Raw genomic sequence first — 20676 nt, 5'->3', positions numbered from 1 at the left:
AGATTGCAGGGAGCCGTGGGCTTTATAATATCACTTTTGTGAAAAAAGCAAACACTGCATCGGGTAGGGGGAAATGAATAGGATATTCCACCAAGAACAGCAGTAACCCTTTCATATCAGACACACTGATAACACCTCCCTGAGATAATGTATCCACTCTCGAGACCTTCCATCACGTCTTTATGAACCAGAGAGACTCCAGAGAACAAAAGAATGATAAGAAGAACAGAAAGAATAACCTACATGAAAACACTGAAACAATATGCACAGTTTAATCTGAAGACTACAATGCAGAAAGACAACTTAATTGCAGTATTCAAACATGTAAAAGGAACCTCCGAAGAATGAAGTAACATTTCACAGTTCCATAACAGACAAGACAATAAATACTGGACCTGAATTGTGGACAATTCAGATTAAAGAGTAAGAAGAAAAACATTTCATGCTGAAAAGAGTGAATACTGGAAAAGGTTGTTCAGGAAGGCTGTGGATTTTCCCTCCTCAGAGGTCTTCATAGAAAACTGATCTCGTAATACCACTAATATACCTGATCTTGTCTTGGGAACAACTAAATAAAAATTATTTCCTCTCCTCCTCCTCCAATTCTATGGATGCCAAAAACCACTTATGAAAGGCTTAAGGTTTACTTAATACTAAATCCAGTGTTAGCAGAATAAGTACATAAACAAGTAAAGTTGTAATTCCTTTCTGGTTTTTTATTGTTTTTTTTTTTTTTAATTATTATTAATTTTTTTTTAAATTAAATTCAAACTACCTCCTCCGCTTGATAAGGGACATACTCTGACATTTTTAATGATGTAAAGCCCAGTGTAAGACTAGTGAAATCATATTAAGTCTCAGCAGCTGTTCCCTAAATGTAATCAACACACATCCTAATACACACAGTCACATGGAGAACCGGAATGCTGATACCACTCTAAAAACAGTGGGCATGCCAGGGTTTGTACCTTTTTTACTAGGTAATAGTAGCAAATGCTCAGTGTCAACCATGAGAGATGGTGATTCAGGCAAAGACCCAATATTTTAGTACAGACTGATCACTCTTATTGGCTCACTGGCTAAACCTGCCGGTCCTAGCAAATATTTTCTGTCTTAGCAGATATCACTAAGACAATCTACCCAATGAAAGAGCAGCCTGGATTAAAACAATGAAAACCTAAGTCCTGCAATAGCAGCCAGGAAAGAAAAGGACTGAAAAAGCACAAGGTCGTCATCTCTGACTGAATTTGCCCATGTTAACTCTAAACTAAGAGCCTACATACTTGGTTCCAGTTGAAGATGCCATCATCTATGAAGACACTGTTACTGTCAGTTGTCTTCTTCCACCTCACAGGCAAGTTCTTGGACCTACTGAACCAGGATCAAACATTCAAAGAGCTGTTCTGCACTAAAAGGGAGAATGTTGGAAGAGCTGGAAGAGCTGTAATGCTTTCCAACAACTACAAAGCACACACCTGGAGATGGCTTTAAAAAGCAGCTAGAGACATGAGAGAACACTTGGCATCCCCAAATGAAGCCTTGCAAACCTGTGACAACAGCAATGGAGAAGCCGTACAGTGATAACTGTGTATTTACACCACGTTAAATAAATGTCAGCTCTGTTAGCTGTTCATATCTTGTCTTAAAAGTGCTGCTCCAAGCCATTTTCACATAAAATATCAGCGGAAAGAGGTAAGAGACTTACAAAGTCATCTCACCTTGTCTCAAGACCAAAGTGTACATACCTATCATTCCAAATCGACGTGCGGCCAGTAGTTGTACATCAATGACCAGAAATCAAACCAGAAAATATTGAAGAAAAATACTTCCCAGAAGGACACTGGTCCATGAAGAATGCCTTCAACTTTACTCTAAAAGGTTAATTATGCTTGTGTTTTCCGCTAAATTCATTTTTACTGCATGTATGCTCTAGGGTACTTGCTTTACAAAAGCTAAAAATTTAGAAAGAATTAATTGATGGATTTTTCAGTTCCAAGAAAGAAGTTAAAGCAAGTTCATCAGAGCCATGTCAGGCCAGCAGCTGCCCTCAGACCACACGTACAAAGGCACATGCAGCTTGTGCACTGGGGAATGAACTTTTTGCACCTACCCACGTGTCAAGAGCTCAGACTATGCTTCCTCTAACATAACCAAAACTCATTTTATGTTGTATGATGTGCCTCTGGGCTCTCTGTGTACAGTGCTTAGGCCACACCTGGGAGGGTAGCAATGCTTGTTTTAGTTAAAGATGTCCTGCAATGATGCTGTCCTTTTAAAATATTGTTCTAGTACTTCACAGACACTTTTATGATAAGTATCAGAATAAACAGAGGTAGCAGGTCAGTTGTGTGAGATAGATCACCAAGTTGATACAGTGTTTAGAACTCCAAAATCATCAACTTCTGCAATGACGGACAATTCTCTTCCAAAGATTTCCCTAGAACAATCCTGGAATTGTATTATTAGCTTTGAAATCTAGGACCCAAGGATAGCTTAAATATTCTTTTATAACCAACTTCCAATGGTTCTTAACTTGGGAGGTAAAAGTTACACCAGCTTCCCTGTAAAGGGTGTAGCAGCATGACTTTCCTGAAGGCAGCCTATTACCCTTCCTTTTCACTTTTAACGACACAAATGCAGCATCTAGAAAAGTAATGTTACCACACAGCTACATCAATATGCGCATGAGAATTATAATGTTAGCAAGCCTGGATTTCTAAAGTCAGTTCCTTCATACTGAATTAGATTGTCTTGATTTGTGAGGGCTAAAAATGGCACTTCCAACTAGGTATTAAGGATCTTATTTCCAAAACAGCTACACTTAAAGCAAGAGCATAGCAGCCTGTGTCGCCACATCTTTTCACCTAGCAGCCCAGCTGGAATTAGAAAGAGAAAACATGCTTTAATGATAAAAATACAGATGCAGAAGACAGGAAATACTGAAGAAATTTTGACCGCAGACAGAACCCTTAAGGGACCCATCAAAATGTTTCATCTTTCATAGACTGCAGGAGATTTGTGATCTCTTGCCATCACAGTTACTATTAATTTTAACATGTTATTTTCTAATCAGAACTCATATGAAATTTAAAACAAGTTGGTTGAACTCAGTATGTAAAATCCCACTAAATCACATTTCATTTATGACTTTGGGAATAACTTACTGTTTGGATTCATGAACCTACTGAGAAAAAAATCAGCCCAAATAGAGCTAAGATTGAGTGTTGCTATACTGATTTTCTAGAAAAGCAACAAAAAACCAAACTGTTCTCTTCCAGGTATTTTAACAAGTACAAAGCAAAATCACACCCAAACTGCACTAAATGCAACATCCCGCAGTCTTACTCCAAAGGAAAACACAAAAGAAGGGAAAAGCAAGTGGAACATGCACATAGATGAAAACTACATATCTGGAAGCAACACCAGCAATTAACAGAAAGCCTTGCTTTCCATTTTAGCTGAGGTCATCTCAGCTTACATCAGCCTCATTTTACATTACCTCAGTTTACATCAACAGATGACTTCAGGCAATCACCTTGACATCAGTGATCCACTGCTGATGGTAAGCATAACGATACCACGGCAGCTTTTGCACATTTTGTAGCTAATGGTATAGTAAAAATTCATGGTGTTTTCCTTCAAATTGAGCAAAAGGAACAACCTCAAAATGCAGGCCCTTAACGGGAAGACAACCACCTCGTGCTTCAGGCAGTTTTTCTACAGCAACCGCATGGGCCTGGGGAATATCAGGTTGAGTAGTACAGGCTGAGAAAAAGCAAAGAATAAAGTGAGACATCTTACAGGAGCCTGTTTAGCTCATTTGCCCCAAGACAGACCCAGTCTGGGAATCTTCAAGGTACCAAGGCCCCAGGCAGATGATCTGTTTGCCTACAGCATCCATCCTGGTTCTCTCCAGAGAACCTAGTGACAAACATAATTGAATAGAAAGCTCTGCAGCGCGAGCTCCTGCTCAGCCCTCACCCAGGGCCTGATCGAGCAGCTGGTGCAGCACACGTTCCCTGGAACTGCTGAAAGACCTGGAATGCAGGCAAGAGGACACAATTTCTTCAGCATAGCAAGGAAACACAACGGAGGGGAGTACTCCAAGCTGGGAAAAGCTGACTTGATAGCAGGGAAACACTGCATTTTATGCCAGGCAGCGAGCAGAAGAGTAGCAACACATATTACATGTAAGAATCTTGGGCAGGACATGGATATATTCTAACACCTGTTAAATCACACACTTGGATTCACTTGGAGAGAAGTCCCTTTTCCTTCCTGGGTATACGAAAGAGTACGTAGGAACACATTTACAGCAATGTAAGAAATGCAGCTTTTGATCCCTATTCTTCCTAAAGGCACCTGAATTTACATTTTCCACCTCTTACTGCCAAAGAATTTAGGTATTGGGCAGTCTTCTGGATGAAGGTCTATTTAAAGTATTTTAATATTTATAAGAGTAAGGACTGAAGTCTAAGCATACCATCCCTTCAGTGTAAGTGCCCTAACAAGCTGTGTTCAATCTTGTGACCTCATGAATATTTAGAAGTATTTATGAAGAGGAACAGCTTAACCTGAAGATATACGTGTCTGGTCTGTGGCCAGCTAGAGTAAGATACTATTCTCAGTGTATGTGGTAAGCAGAATCTCCCATTCTGAAAACTTCTAATAGAGTAAGACACAGACACATTTTCCTTTATCACCAGCTTGAGATTGTTACTCTTACTTTGCATTTCAGAGTCCTTTCTGGTCCAAAGAATATCACAGGTTTTGCTGAAACCAGAATAATACAGTATGTACAGATCATGAGTCAGAGGCCTTTTCTATGTAAAAGTTAGATAGGTTTTGTGAAACACAGTGCTTCCCTTGAGAAACACGAATTTTGAGAGAAGTGATACTATTTAGAAAAATTGCACTTCTAGCACAGCATTGGATAAAGACTTTTCTGTGGACTTTAAAGACAGTCACCTCTGCCACTTCCCAGCTATCATCCAGGGGGAAAGCTGAGACTGGAGGCAACATACACTTTCCAAGAAAACAATTTTAGTCACGCTTTACACTATCAAACACTGCACTTACCTAAATTTGCTTCAGCATCATCACATTCTAAGCAACTACTAGCAGCTACTATTTCATGTCCTATTTGCTCTGTAATCTCCCCAGCTGCCTAAGGAAGATCAAAACTTATTGGAGAACAGTAGAACTGGCCCTTTTATCCATGGCTTGCTGGTGAAAAACATAAAATCACTAAAATTACCACGACATCTTATTTTTAAGTTATTTCTCTTGCAGTGACACATTTACAAAGATCCTACAGAAAACAATTCACAGCACGGTAGATTTCTATCTCTACCAGACTTATTTGACAAAATGGGGTAGGGGGAGAAAAAAAAAGTACTAGCTCTTCAGAAAAGTTGCAGAAGACCACCTTATAGAACACTTATTCAACCCTGTAATATTTAGTGATCCATTTTTTAATCTGAGCGGTTCACAACAGTTAGCGGAGCTGTACAGGGCAATGGTTCCACAAAGAACAGGAAGCTTGTTGAGAGACCTACACAATGCCTTAACCTCTCCTGTGCTAAGGGCCTTCCACTTGCTATTTGGAGCCTTTCTCTGTAGCACTGCAGTCTTTTTTTTTTGCCAGTCTGCACCCTTTGCCTTACGCACCGGGAGGATTATATGGCAATGTTTTCATCAGTGTCCTTCTCTCCTTGTCCTGATCTCCCAGCTCTGCACCCACGAAGCCCGAGCCTGCTATGTCAGGTTTCCCATGGAAAGTGATTGACAGTAATGCAAGAATCATCCTTTTTCCCCCCTCTTCACGCTTTCCTACCCCCATTTTGTAAATTTTACACAAAAGAAAAAACAAAAGCCTAGTGAGTAACACTGAAGACAGTAAGCCCACAGGCATTTCCCAGTGACATCCACACACAAAGCTCAAATATCAAGATGCAACTCTTACCTCTGATCAGCGTGTGCCAACCAACACTAACAGCATACCAAGCAGGAACAACCAGCAGGGAGTTTGAGCAGGTCCCAGTGAAAACTATATACAGTTATTATGGGAAAAGTATTATGGTGGACCGCCTGCCACACTAGAGGTGATGCCCAGGGGAGATCACCTGGGGAGATCTCCGATGATTTTCTTCTTTGCTGGCCACCACAAAGTGTTTTCCCTTAATGTTCTTCCACCCTCCTCTCTCTCTCTCTTTTTTTTTTCCTGTTGTCATCAAAAGCAACTGTTACCATTAAAGCTGTCACTTGGCATCAGCTATGGTTTGTCTCACCATCCTTTGTGCAACAGGTCAGCTGGAAGACTACTTCATATTGAAAGAAGTAGGTACAAAACGCACAAAAAATTGCATTCATTCTTGTGCAGGGAGGAAACAGCAGGTTTATCAATCACAACCTATGTGAATGTTTGTGTTACTGCAATGACTCAACTTAAAGAACACAAGGACTCAAAATCAGAAAATTATTTTCCATACAGTTACCTTCTGCAACAATGTATTTGTGTTAATCAAATGTTCTTAAAACGTACACCATTTTCTACAAAAAGTCACCACGGCAATTAAGCACTGGCTCTATGCTAAATACAGTAATAAAAATATCAGTTGCCTCAAAGATCATAAAAACTTCCAAAAGCAGAAGGTACATTTTGAAGAACTCCAATGGCCACATGGATATTGTCCTTTTGGCTCATCTAAAACATGAAAAACTAAAACCACTGTACACTTCTGGTTTGTCAGGCTCGCAGGTTCAGGTGATCCACAGTGTCCAAGCCAGAAACAGGTAACCAGCAAATAAACAATATCCTTGGTTTTAAAATAGATTAGCAATACATAACACACTGGTGTTATTCTTAACATATGAAATACCCTTTAATATAATTTATGGCTTATATAGTCCTTGACTGCAGGGATGTACTCATTCTTTCTTTTTTGTAAAGTCATATGGTTTCCACCACTGTGCAAACTGCAACACCTTCTTCCTCTGACCCTCAAAGTTCTGTCTGATTCCTCTTCTCCAGAGCTGTGGTTCCAGGTCCAGCATGCCACCAATAATTTCCTTTGTAGGTAGAAGAAAGGCAGATAACAATAAATGCAAAACTACCATATTACTTAATACTATTGCACCATAAAGAAATACGTATTTTCAAATAATGACATTATTTGTCACTGTTTTCTCCAAGTAAATTAAAACTTGAAATTCTGAAAAACATATCAATTCAAAAATTAGAACTATAGTTGTTAGATGGTTGTCTCAGTAAAACTCTTAAAGCACAGCACAGCAACGCACTGCATAAATATCCTAACATTGCAAGACTGTCAATACGTTAGTACATTTGTGACTAAGAAAAGTTCAGAAAAAAAGAAAGCTGCCCACTTTGCTCTTAAGTCCTTCTGGAGTAAGTTAAATTCCTCCCCAGTCACTCTTAATGTTTTTGCAATATTGACCTTTTCAATAAATGATTGTTGTGACATAATAAAGAAAGGAGGGATTTATTGCAGCTCTTCCTGTATATACTATATACCACATGGAGTAATTTAACCATACAAGTATTTTACAAGGAGTTATCTCTGAGTGTGTGTGGATGCACCCAAATTTATACAAGCAGAAATCAGTCCACCTGTATGAGAGTACTACAGCTGTGAAAACGCTTAAATAGATGCAAGTATTTCCCATCTCTTAGATTATGTCAAATAACTAGAGTTTCTACGAATTCAAAAGAAACATGGATCTAGAATCACTGAGTATCAACCAGGGAAGAAATTAACTATTCCTTTATTAAACAAGGCAAGTGAAGATGGCTCACCAAGAAAAGCCAGCTACCAAACTGGGATAAGGTACAGAGTGACTGTTCTGGCAGCAGCTATTTTAATTACTTAAATTTTACAGAACAGAGTATAATTGGTAAATTGATCTTTTACATTACAATACCTTTCCAAAGTAATGAGGGAACTTGTGCTGATCTTCAATGACATGAGCAAATCCTCCTTGAAGGCCAAAGTCCACAGAAAAGTATGGTAATCCTTTAGGAACCTATACACATAAACACACATTTTCAGACATTTAACAGACCATAGGCATTTAGTTAACCACCCTAAAACTTAATGAATTTTAAAGTAGTTTTAGTTGACAGCATCACATTTTCTTTTAAACCACCTCTCAAGACTAAGTATGTGTAGTGTAAAATTGCAACAGAGAAAGAAACAGTAAACCAAATGGTTAAGGGGAAAGAATAACACTCAACTACTAGACAAAAAGAAACCAAAACCTGAAAAGGTGGTTACTGGGTGGCAGAACCTCCAGAGGCCACTGCTGCAGCACCAGGTAAGAGATGGGAAGGGACCAGGCAGCAGCATGCACGCTGAGCAAATACCTTCCCGATTCCGCATCTCTGTATTACATGGGTTGAGTAGAAATGTTAAGACAACCACCAGCAAGTTGCATTAATTAAAGATAAAGTATTGTGTGATAACAGGAAATATTTACCAGTGGAAACATTAGCACTCAGGGGGAAGGGGAAACACCTCTATGGAGAACACACTACCAGAAAACCCCACTACACGACTGGGAGTTATCATTAACTTGCTGAATCAGATAATTTTATAATTCAGTCAGCCTACAGAGGAGACGCTGGTTATAGTGCCACAGCAAAACAGCCTTCAGTCTGACAGAGAAGTGGGATTTATTTATTGCTACAGTACTGCCAATAATTTCTGCTGTTTCACTACAACAAGTTATTTTCCACTCTTTTGGTTGTTGGGGGTGTTCCTGTGCAGATAAGTTTACAAAGCCTCAAACTCATAACCATTTCCTCTGGTACAGTCCAAATAACTGCACAATTTTCACAGAGCATGTTCCATGTGTTGCTTGAAAATTCCCTCTAAAAATAATTAAGATTTAACACAGAGGGGCAATATAGCATAGCAAGAAACATAAAAACACTAAATGAACTAAAAAAAATATCAAATCATTAAATAAGGAAAAAATGGGTCAGCAGGTGACACCTTAAGGAAAACGTCAGGTTTATCTTACTTGTCTGTAGCAATGTATCAGGTCTGGCAGGGATGGAGTTCATTTTTGTCACAGCAGTCCACACAGTAAACTACTTGTGGTAAAGTCTATATACTACATATCTTTCACTTTAATAGTAAAAAGATGGAACAATCTTCAAACCTAACAGTTTCAGTATTATTCCTTTACGATTTGCATATACAAAGACATTTCAGTTTAATATCCAGGAGACAGATAGGAGTTCTGGTCCCTTGTTTTAGAAAAAAACACCTAATAATGCTATTTACATTTTTGCTTCATAAACTTAGGAACACAAAATGCTGATCTAGGTCAAAGAAATAGACACAGCAATTTTTTCCAGGACAGTAATCTGAAAATCTTTGGTTTACCTTAATTCTTAAAGTTAATGAAGAAAATTATGCTGGTACATGTCCTCAGAGTGCCAGCTTTGGTCTCAACCAATGCTTGTGGCTCAGTTAACCAATTGTTGAAATAAATGGGAATCTTTTCCCTAATGTCAGTTAGGAGTTCAGATTCTTAATTCTCATCATACCAATGCTGTCTCCTGATGCACTAATCTAATTGTGTTCCTTTTCTTCTCTCTTTGAAACAGTTAATAATGAAAAAAAGATGAGAAAAATTTGCTGAGAAATTCAGTGTTCAATAGATCTCGTTACTTACAGATTTCCGAACATCTTTTGAAGAAAGATCAATTAACTTCTTGTTCATGGACCACTCTTCATCAGACTCCATTATAGCTTTCTGTAAAATCATTTTATCTAGATGTGAAAATAGTCCTTCAAAAAGCAAACAAAGAACTAACTTTTCAATGTAGTGAAGGACAGCGCACTGCAAGTACCAATTCTTTCTTAACAAAGTAACATTATTTTTGGCAGTCTTTCTGATTTCCACAACTAACTATAAAGACACCATGTAATATCTTCAAAATCACTTAATCCTGGGTGGGGTTTTTTTGTTTTGATTCAGGGTTTGTTTTGGTTTGGGTTGTTTTTTTTTTAATTAACTTTTTCCAGATACAAATTATCTCTAATTAGTTTTAACTAAAAGGTCACATTATCTCTTTACTAAGCTCATAAAAAACCTCTTATAAATTCATTACAATATATTAGCTTTTTTTTTCTTTTTTAAAAACAAAGAGGAGAACCAGCTTAGAAGGCTGATTGCCCTTGAAAAACTTTAAAGCTGCCTGTATCCTCCATAGTTTGGAAGTGGGTATAGTGTTTTATATATAGTATATAGTTTTAAATTTCATTAGCTGTGTATTTCAATAGTGGAAACTTCTGAAAGAAAGTTTTAAGCAAATGACTTTGCATTAAATCTTGTATGTTGTCCTTCCTTTAGTATTCAGACAAAATACAACATTTTACCAGCACCTGAAGCATAGCAATAACATCAGCCAGGTGAATAGTTTGAAAAGTGGTAAAAGTTACTGCATTGCTGTTCATTGTATTGACTGCTCCACTTCATCAAAAAACAATCACATTATTTCCAGAAAGAACAAAGAACAAATCAAATAATTTACTTATAAAAGCCAAATTATAATCCAGTTGCTGAAAGCTGAAAGGCCTCGTTTCAAAGCAAAAGCTTAAATGAGCCCTTCCTTACAGGGTCAGGGGAAAGAGACGAGAAATGTGCTTACTGTATTAGGCTTACTGAAATAAAATGGGGATGAAACGTTGTATATCTGTATTTCTTAAAACAGCTGATATTATTTTCTCATTTTATGCTTGCCAAGCACATGCATGGTGTTTTAAGTTCATACTACAGGACTTAAGGAAGAAGTACTGCAATCCTTACAGAACTTCAAGAAACTACAGTTCTCTCTTCTTCCTCCAGTATTTCTCAGTGCAGTCAGACTTGAGACAACTGCACAGTGACATACAGCTCTTCCATTGACTACTTGAAGAACAGAACTACCTCACAGGGCTTGTTTTAAGATCAAGGAATATGATCAAAGAATCAATCAAGTAGTAGGATCAAAGAATCCACCTTTTCAAAACTAGTATTTGAATATCAAAAGAGATTTTCCAGAAATAGATTAATTATGATACATACATTGAAATGACCTGAGAAAAATCATTTTCACGAACCTTAAAGTAGATTGGAGCCATATCCCCTACTTCTTTTGGAAGAGGAATGCATTCATATACCATGTGATACCGTTTCTTCGTACTCATGTTTGTTTCTAGGAACACACAGTCCAAGTCTTTAGCTTCAAACATTTTCACCAATGCATTTCGAAACATCTGTTTAAAAAAAAAAAAGTATAATTTGAATTAACTTTCCAAAGCTTTCAGATATAATATTTTGTATTATTTCATGATCATATTATATTCATAATATACTCATAATAACGTGGATAACAGTAGCAATCATACTAGGAAAATTCTGTAGTATTCTAAAATTTAGTATGAACTATACTTCCAATGACACAAACATAGAAAGTCTAGAAAATTACTGTGAAATATGCATTATAATTAACACTACAAACACAGTTTTAATAAATACTGTGTAATTTTACAGTTGAAATTAAAACTACATTCAATTTCATAACTCTGATACTCCATAAAACAATATGGCTTTAACAGTAGATCCCAAGCTTGTGATTTCTAAGAAGGTAATGTGTTGCCTTGTTCTGACTATAGCTACTATTATCCTTTCACTACTCCTTCCAATTACACAGCGTTAAAAAAAAAAAAAAAAAAAAAGACATTTCCACTAGGCATGCTTCACCTTTAAGGAAAATATTAATGTTGCCTCAAAAGAAAGCCATGGCTATAACCACCAACTTTATTATATGGAAGTTAACAAAATGTAGTACTTCATACATCTGGCCCCTTCCCCTTCGTAGGGATTAGGTAGGTGTTGCACCTACTCAAAGTGTATTTCAAGTTACGACTCTGCTAGCTCCAGTGCCAGGGCCTGGCACATGCCCAGCAGGCTCTGCAGCCTCTCCTGCCTGCTGATGCTCTGGCCGCCCGTGCGGGTGGGCAGCTCTGACATGCTGCAGCTGTAAGGTGGGATCAGATGTAGCAAAAAAAGCTGGGGAAAAAAGAGCTACGAGAAGCATGGCCTGGCCCCTCATCACTCAGGAGCTGCAATTAAGCTCAGGCCCTCACTTCTGCTCCTTGCCTGAGCTGTTTCAGGGTTGCCTGTGCCCAGCTATGTACCTGGCAGATCTTGGCCCTGACTTGCTGACTTGACCTTGAACCTAAGTCATCACCGTAGACTTGTCTGGCCATCACTGGGCCATGGATGACCCAGTCTACTCTCATGGGACCTGATCCCTTCTCCTGGCTTGGGTACCATGGGACTGTGCCTTGCCAGTGAGGTGACTTCCCCCACTTGCCTTGCCCATCACCTTCTACCCTTGACTTGCCTTCCTATGGAGCAGCCTGCTCTAGCTGCTCCCTGACCCTTGGCAGTTGGAATTTGCATCCAAGATATGCAAGAGCATCATCCTACAGCTCACAATGTAGATGCTGAATGAAATTACCATGCATAGTACATGGCATGATTTCTGAGACACATTCAGGTTCATTTTCAAATGCACAAAAGATCTGACTGTGACAGGTGAATGTTTCTGAAAATATCTCAAGAGCTTGAAAACTGCTCTTTAAGAGTGAACATTTTTGTATTCTCCCTATACCATTTCCATAGCATAAACCAAGAAATCACTAAAACTGTATGAGCCTCAGACTACAGGTACCATAAATCTAGGACTCACATAATTCACAGGTTATCTTTTTTGCACTGATTTTTTTTTTCAATTAACAACGCTTAGATGTACAAACAACATAACTAAAAGGTTAATCTCATCTAAAGGTTTAAGATTCCCTATCTTAATTGGAGAGTTGGTGAATTAAACAAGCATAAGCAACTACACATATTCATAAGCATCAGCAAGTACTGAAGTAAAACAGATGGAAAACAAGTCACTACCAGGTTTTTGATGCAAAAGGACTAGAAATTGAGCTGTCCTTCTCCCCACCCTTCTGTCATCTTGCACAGTAGGAATCAAAATAAAAGTCTAAGAAACTTGGCCAAATATATATCTTAACCAGGTATTTAAGCTCTCCAAAGGTGGCCCTTGTGGCCTGAATTTTCCCTCCCAAATAAGCTGCTCCATGCTGCGACAAGAACACACTAGCACCACCACGCCTAAAACAACCGATGAAACAGCTAGAACTCTGTGAATACCTCACTGTACCATGACTGATTCGGGACTTTACTTTGCAGAGTGACAGGCAACTCTGAATTAATAACTTTTTGTCTTCTCCCTCTCACCACGGCCCCCAGACCTCTACTTCTGAAATACAGCAAAGCAAGCAACTCTAGTGAGGTAAGAGAAACATTAAACCAAAGGTTGGGAAAGACTATTACTTAAGAGTTGCTACCCTGCAATATCAACTGAAATACAAATCCACTGAAAAGCCTAGAATATCTGCAGATGTTAGCTAATGTTTCCCAGACTGCATTGTCTTGGGTTTAAATACACTGCACTTTTCTGAGTGGGCCAAAACATCAAGGAACATCAAGGATTATTAGCACTGGAAAGGACAAAACCATAAGAGCAAGTAAGAGGGCTTGGCTTACGCTCGGATGCACACACCATTGATACATGTAACAGTTCAATACAGAACATATAAAGATATATATATCTTCACATAAAAAAATGGCATACATACTTACTTTGGCAAGTGAGCACACCAGTCTAAAGCACACAATACATTAAATTCAAGTGCTTGAAGGCATACGGTATAAAAGAACCCTTCTTGCTTTATTTCAACATATCTTAAAAAAACATCCCTGCAAAAGTGGTTAGCTAAAACGTGCTCAATACAACATTTTATGAATATCTGAACTGTGATTTTTCCCCTCAAAAGTAATACAAAATATGCCTCTAGCATAAAAATCAGTTTAGTCACTGCGTAAGTGTATGCTTATACCCCTGCTAAAGCCTTTCAGGCTCTTCCTACTGAATTACATAGAAGCAGGGGGGAATCTGTGTTCATCACTTCCCAAAGTACATTGTTGTAAAAAAATGTTTAACCTGCCTATGAATATACTCACAGGGTCAATGAACAATGGTTTTACCAACTAGTTGCACTTTATAGCAAGGAAAATACTAGTGTTGAATACAGGAACTGCATTTGGTTACCTTTTCTTTATCCTATTTTCCTTCTCATACAAACTTAGAAAAAATATAATCTATTCAGTTAGAATAGTTTAGGATAAATTGAAGATATAGAATAAATATATTTATCGCTTCTCCCCGTGCTCTGTTGTTCCTCCTGATTCCACTTGTTGCACTTATTTGCTTCTTATCCAACTTTCTTAGGCATTTCTGTCAATATATAAAAGAACTCCTTTCCCTACCTGCTTGGGAGGGAGCATAATTTACCAAGAAACACTGTATACAAATTACATCAACTATAAGAATCAATGCGGGGAGCTGATTTGGAAAGTCAGAGAATCTATCTGCCAGACCTGAGGCAAGACCCATGTTACTTAAACCATTTCAAACTCATGAATTAACCTGTTTTTAAATCTAAGCAACTGCAAGCCATAAAGCCTTTCTCTAGTCTGAAACAGTCTCCAATATTTTGATATAAGAGGTTGCAAGTTGTTTTCCTCTTATAATAATCCTGATGGCAGTAGGGGTGGGGGAGGGGATATTGACAATCATAGTCAATCTCTTAGGCAGAAGCTTGTAACATTCTTCCCTTGATTTTCCTTTTCCAAGGAAAACAGAACTCAAAACCTTCAAAATGTCTTCGTAAGAACAGTTGGAAAGCATGACCCATTACACTTGGCAGTTGATTGTATTAATTATTTTCAAAAAAGGTAAGAAATTGGATTCTAACAGGGACCTCACTGATTTAAAGGAGGAGGAGATCGTTCTCTCTCAATTGGCATCCACCTAAACCCCAGATTAGCTTAAAAAACCTGAAGATATGTAAACAACCTGTCTTCAGCTTGTGTTTCATTATAAGTGATCTTTCTTCCCTAACAATCCTTTTCTTTTCCTTGGCACTCCCAAGGAAATCCTAACTGTGAAACCAGTTATTCGGCTTTCCGTTAAGGCATCAGCTGTACCCAAGTCACCCCCAATAGATGCTCCCCTAACCTCACTTCAAAGACCTCCAAAGACAGAGGTTCTGCAGCACTCCAGGCAACTTTTTCTAGTGCTTATAAATAAAAACTTTTCTTCAGTGTTTACCCTGCATCTCCCTTTTTCAGTATTTGACCACTAATTTTCATCTACAGTGCAAAAATGTTCTGCCCCTTAGTGGAATCAGAAAAGAACTGCCAGGCTGGAAATTATGAACATTGGTACTTATAACAAGTATGTTATTGTTCAAAACATTATTTTACAAAACTGTTAGAACATGAGACAGTTTCTTGGCTGACCTGGATTTCTTCCCAGATGTCTTCATCCAAAAGAGTGGCTGCAGTATGGTGCTGTAGAGGGGCTATCAGGCAGTGACCTTCAGTAAGGGACTCGTTCCTTGGTAGAGACAAGTAAACCTACAAAAAGCAAGCAAAAAATGAGGTGCCCATTTTTCTAGCATTAGTAACCTTCCCATTGCTAAGGCTACGAAATACATCATTTGCTAAATTCAAACCAATAGAAGCCATCACCTTCTAATTACAGCAAGGTATTAGTAATTTTAGTGTTTTTAAAAGGTCCTGTTATTCATCAGTAGCTCCAATGAACTAGTATTACCCAGAGAGCAGGTCCACCAATAAGGCAGTAATATCAGCCTTATAGGCCTAGTATCCTAACTGTTACAAAATCACACTGTTTAGATCTCTATATTGAAAGTGTAATGGACTATGTATGCATTTTTAATAAGAGATATATAAATGCATAAATACAGATGTATATTTGTGTATGTGTATATATAATCTATATTTTAAAAATAAACGCAATGTACCATAATATGTATCTATTAATTTAATTCATTGGCCTATGAAAAGTCCCAAATCAAATGAAAAACATCATTAATAAATATATATAAAAATATATATAAATAAATATAAATATAAATAAATGAAAATAAAAATAATAATTAAAAAAATTAAAACTTTGGAAAAAGAATGACAAAGCCTATACTGAAGCATTTCAGATGTTATAAATCAAAATATTTATGCAACTTTTAAAAGCATTAACAGAAACAGGAAGGTTCCCTGAAACAAACTTGTCTATTTCAAAGGATTTTAGGCTTAAAAATGGAATTTTCCACTTAAATTTTCTTTGATAACATTGAGATACAGTTCCATTCAAATTTCCTCCAGTGTAGTGCACTCTAATCTCTGCACTCAGATCTTTCATTATTGCTCCTGTCTTCCACAAATCCACAAATGTGAAGTTCTGATATCAAAGATTAGCTTTAAAATTCATGACAGATCTATATCTTTTCCTCCCTCACCCTTAAGGTTTTGTGAAATCAAATCGAAGGGCAAGGAAAATAAGATGCAGAACAATAAATCATTTGACAGAAGCAATTTTATTCTTAATCTCAGGCACTCTAATATCAACACTGCCTTCTTATTTTTACATTTGTGTTAAATTGCTATTTTCTTACCTTGGTGCCAATTGCAATAATAAGATGTTTAGAAAGTTCACTGCTATCAAAGCAGTATGGGCACTTTTCCATGTGTGCAGCAAGCTGCTGGTGCTCACGTATTGCTTTTCTTCTTTGTATTTCTTCCTCTTCCCCACTGCGCGCTCTTTTGGCTGCTTTGGAAACAAACATGTCATCCAGAGTGTAGTACTCTCTGTCAGTTTTTTCCATGAGCTGAAAAGATACACAGAAAAATGGCATGTGTATATAAAATATGCAAGAAAAAATACTTAGCTCTTTGTACTATCCTTTACTGAGAAAAGCACCAGCACTGCTTTCTCCCATACGGCATGTGCAGCACATGCAATGATCAGGTCCATCCCTCCTGAGTACAGTCATACACAGCTTTAGACAGTATAGATATTAAAATATAGACATGTGACAGCAGTGAGAAAGTATTTCAATATTATCTTGACATAACTTCAGCTTTAAACAGATGCACAATTTTTAAAATCGTATCTTATCATATACTTTATTCCTGTCTTCCCCCTCCTCCTCTCCTATCACTATCCAATAGATCATCATTTGTGAAGTAATTAGACCATGACTCTGTCCCTCATATTCCTATCCAGTGAAAATATGCCATTATTCTTACCAAGTGAACAGTATTAAGCCATTTTGTGAAGAAAAGAGTCTTTGTCTTTGATATTTAGCCTTTCCTGAGTGCACCTGTTGCTAGATATGGATAACGAACACAACTAGAACATTACCAGGAATAAGGCTGAATGATCCATAGGGGTTTTTTTGTTTGCTCATTAAATTGCTACATTTTAGTTAAAAACGTGCCACATTTAAAAGGAAATTGAAAATACCAGATTTGTTATGAAGACATGCTTGAAGGTCAGTGGTATTTTACAGGATCCTAATAGTAGAAACCCACACAAACTGGATACGTCTCACCTAGCCCATTTTTAGGAGGGATGAAGTCTGTAGGTGGGAACTGGAGGAACGGAAGGTGATGCAAGGTGACAGAGGAAATGGTGAGAAGGCGGGCTTAAGGCAATAGCAGCAAGAGACAATGAACAGAAAAGCAAGCAAAGAAAGCATGGTGGTCATGGGACTCAAACCCAAATGACAGTAGATTTCATTAAGCTCCAAAACTCATGGAACACTTTTTATATATTTATAATCAGGTTTTATCAATCTTTATTCTGATGACAAGCAAATCCCATGATATCTTACATAAATCAAAAATTAGCAAGTCTTGATTGTAAAAATTCATTTTTGAAAGGACTTAGAAAAGTATTTCCTTGTTTTCTGCTCTGGCTGCTCTACATAACTTTAAAATTATATGCCAATAATACCCTAAATATTCAACACATATAGCTAAAGCAAATGTAAAAAGCATTCAAAATATTTTTTCAAGTTTTTCTCTTTAAATGAAATCCCAGTGCTGCAATACTTCTATGCTACACTCTACTATAATTTTACCTTGAATAGTTTCAGTAATCTCCTCATCAAAATGACAGGGAGAAAAAAAAGACAGCATGCTATACAGATTTCTTGATATTGTAGGTGCTGGTCCTTCAGAGTCTTGGCAGATTTATGTATGAGTAGTTTTGCTCCAAGAATTGCTAAGGAAATGGTAGAAGTGTCTTCACAACAAATCCTAATATTTTTTAGAACACTGACTGGGTTGCTCTAGCAAAGGACTAATATTAGCAGAGGCATTTGGAAGGCATACTATCATAACTGAAGCACAGACTCCTAATGAAAGAAAATCTCCCAAATATCCCAGATGTAGTTTATGTAGATAACCTGATATTAAAAAAAAAAAAAAGAGATTTTATTTTGTCGGGTAGATAAATAACTTCCCCTGCAAAATAACACACACAACAGCTCTTGCTTTTCCTAAATATTGCAGTTCTCCATTTAACTGCTTATGTGCATTTCCTTCAAGAAGCCACTTGCAGACCAAACCCAAGTTCAACAATTCAACTCCATCCTTGTAATTATTTTACAGCAATGCTGTAATTCTGTATTTAAAATAATATTTAAAATCACCAGGAAACTCCTGAGCTTCAGAAAAAACACTCAAGTGATTTAGGTGTCAAAAATCAAGACTGTTCTTCTGTCATATAAACACAAGAAAAGTAAAATTAAAGCTTCACTACAAGAAACACCAATAAGCACTACCTACAGATGGCACTACTTTGTTATTACCAGAAGTAAACGTTTACTATTTTCTTTGTTTGTTGAGGGGTTTTGGTTTTTGTTTTGTTTGTTAATAAAAAAGTCTGCCATGAGAATGCAAACACACATGAAACAAGACAGCTGTCAGATACAAAGAAAACAAAGAGTGGAAGTCAAAACACCTTGGCGATCAGCAGTATAATACGCAGCACAGAGTACTGCTACTATTTTGCTCTGTTTGCACTTAGTAGTAGTCATGGGAATTCCTGGTTTTTTATGCACAACCTCTTTTAAATAATAGTACTTCTCAAAACACTCTACACATCCTCCTGTGATGAAATAAATATTCATCTTATTACATAGGCTGGATGATGCCTTTCTTCAACAGCGGATAAAGTACTGTATAAAATGAGTTATCTAGGACCCAAAACAGAATGCTCACCTAAAAAGCAGTGAACTTTAATAAAGAAAGTGCTGTCTAAAGACCAGACTTGGTTTCTCCTCATACAGTCATGACCAATAGAAGATCCCTACGCTTCAGATGGTAATTCAGTAAGACCAAAAAAGAAATGATGTAACTGTTCCTGAGGAATTTTACTTTTCTGCATCACGTTCAATACAATATGAAAAAAAGTCATAATTCAATGACTCAAATTTAAGGGTAGGTCTGAAGCAATATAAAGTCCAATACACAGCCTTGAGTGGAATCCATGAAAACAAGCATAATCCATAAGACTTACAAACAACCAGCCAGCCATTCGCAAAAGCTGGAGTCACCCAAAAGAACGGTGAGAAAGATTCCCCCATTGTAACAGACAGTGCTCACAGTTCTTCCTGGAAATCCAATGGTAGAATGTCAGGATTCAAAATTAAAAGTCCTCAAAGTGAAGGGAAACAGTGTAAAAGATTAAATATCACTTTCATTTTAATATTACAAAACAGGCTATATACATAGGTGGAATCATGTGCATACATCACCCATTCAATGTAAGCTCCCAGTGCAGGCTGGAACCCACCCAAAGTACATGCATTAAGCTAGAGTAAGTCAGGGAGAGTCTTAAACAAAATTTTGGATTTTTTTCTGGAAATATAAAGATCTGTAGAAAAGTTATTCATATAGCTAGAGGCCATGGGAGCCAGACAACATTGCACTTGTGGTTTAAGATGTAATATAAGTTGGTCAGGTGAAGCACACTGAGGAAGTAAAATAAACCTAAGATTCCTTTGGAGAAGGAACAAGATAAGGTAGACAGCAATGTAGCATTTTGGGGAGAGAAGCCATAGTAAAGCCATAAATATAGAGGAGGAGTGTTCATAGATCAGGTTCAGATTACCTCTACCGCAGAGTCTCTACCAGCAATAAAATTATAGATCCCATTCCAATACTAATGAATACCAGAAGATAATAAGGAATGCAAGGCAGCTCAAGAAAGCAATTCCCCAGTTTCAAAGGCATTTATTAAGTGCTTGAAATAGGAAGGGTCTAAGAAAAAAGTTATTTTAAATATTTCTACCTGCTTGTGCAATAAAAACAACAAGCATAGTCATTAATAATTTATGCCCAGCTGGATGATATTCAAGCACCATAACCTTCCCTAGCTCAAGAAAAACAAGTAAGGACAAAGTGGAAAAATGAGACATTATTTTTTCCCCTTTTTCATACCTTTAAGGAGTTTACAGGATCTGTATTCAAGCCATAAGTCTAGTACATCGATGCATAGTGCCATTATATCGCAGCTCTGAGACAAAGAGATCCAGTTACAGATGGTCACCCTGTCCCTGAATTTTCATTTCTTGCTGTGTTTTATCACATCCTTTAAATGACTTTAAAAGAGTGTCAAAACAGGATATATTTTCATCTCTAAAA

At 37.4% G+C, this 20676-nt stretch overlaps 1 protein-coding gene across 1 annotated transcript in view; it reads right to left on the bottom strand.

Annotated features, from left to right (window-relative positions):
* Window positions 1-248: 248 nt before the first annotated feature.
* Window positions 249-20676, bottom strand: part of CWF19L2 (CWF19 like cell cycle control factor 2) — a 90520-nt gene continuing 70092 nt past the window's right edge. Inside the window, exons 13-18 of the mRNA XM_027778338.2 lie at window positions 16638-16850; window positions 15460-15576; window positions 11136-11291; window positions 9706-9786; window positions 7945-8046; window positions 249-7071 (exon numbers count right to left, since the gene is read on the bottom strand). Coding sequence (XP_027634139.2) covers window positions 6931-7071; window positions 7945-8046; window positions 9706-9786; window positions 11136-11291; window positions 15460-15576; window positions 16638-16850 — 810 coding nt within the window. The 3' untranslated portion in view covers window positions 249-6930. The remainder of the gene's footprint in view (window positions 7072-7944; window positions 8047-9705; window positions 9787-11135; window positions 11292-15459; window positions 15577-16637; window positions 16851-20676) is intronic.

The sequence above is a fragment of the Falco peregrinus genome, chromosome 4, assembly GCF_023634155.1.
Source record: "Falco peregrinus isolate bFalPer1 chromosome 4, bFalPer1.pri, whole genome shotgun sequence".
NCBI lineage: Eukaryota > Metazoa > Chordata > Aves > Falconiformes > Falconidae > Falco > Falco peregrinus.
Note: the sequence above shows the minus strand (reverse complement) of the source record. Positions and strands in the feature narration are given on the sequence as shown.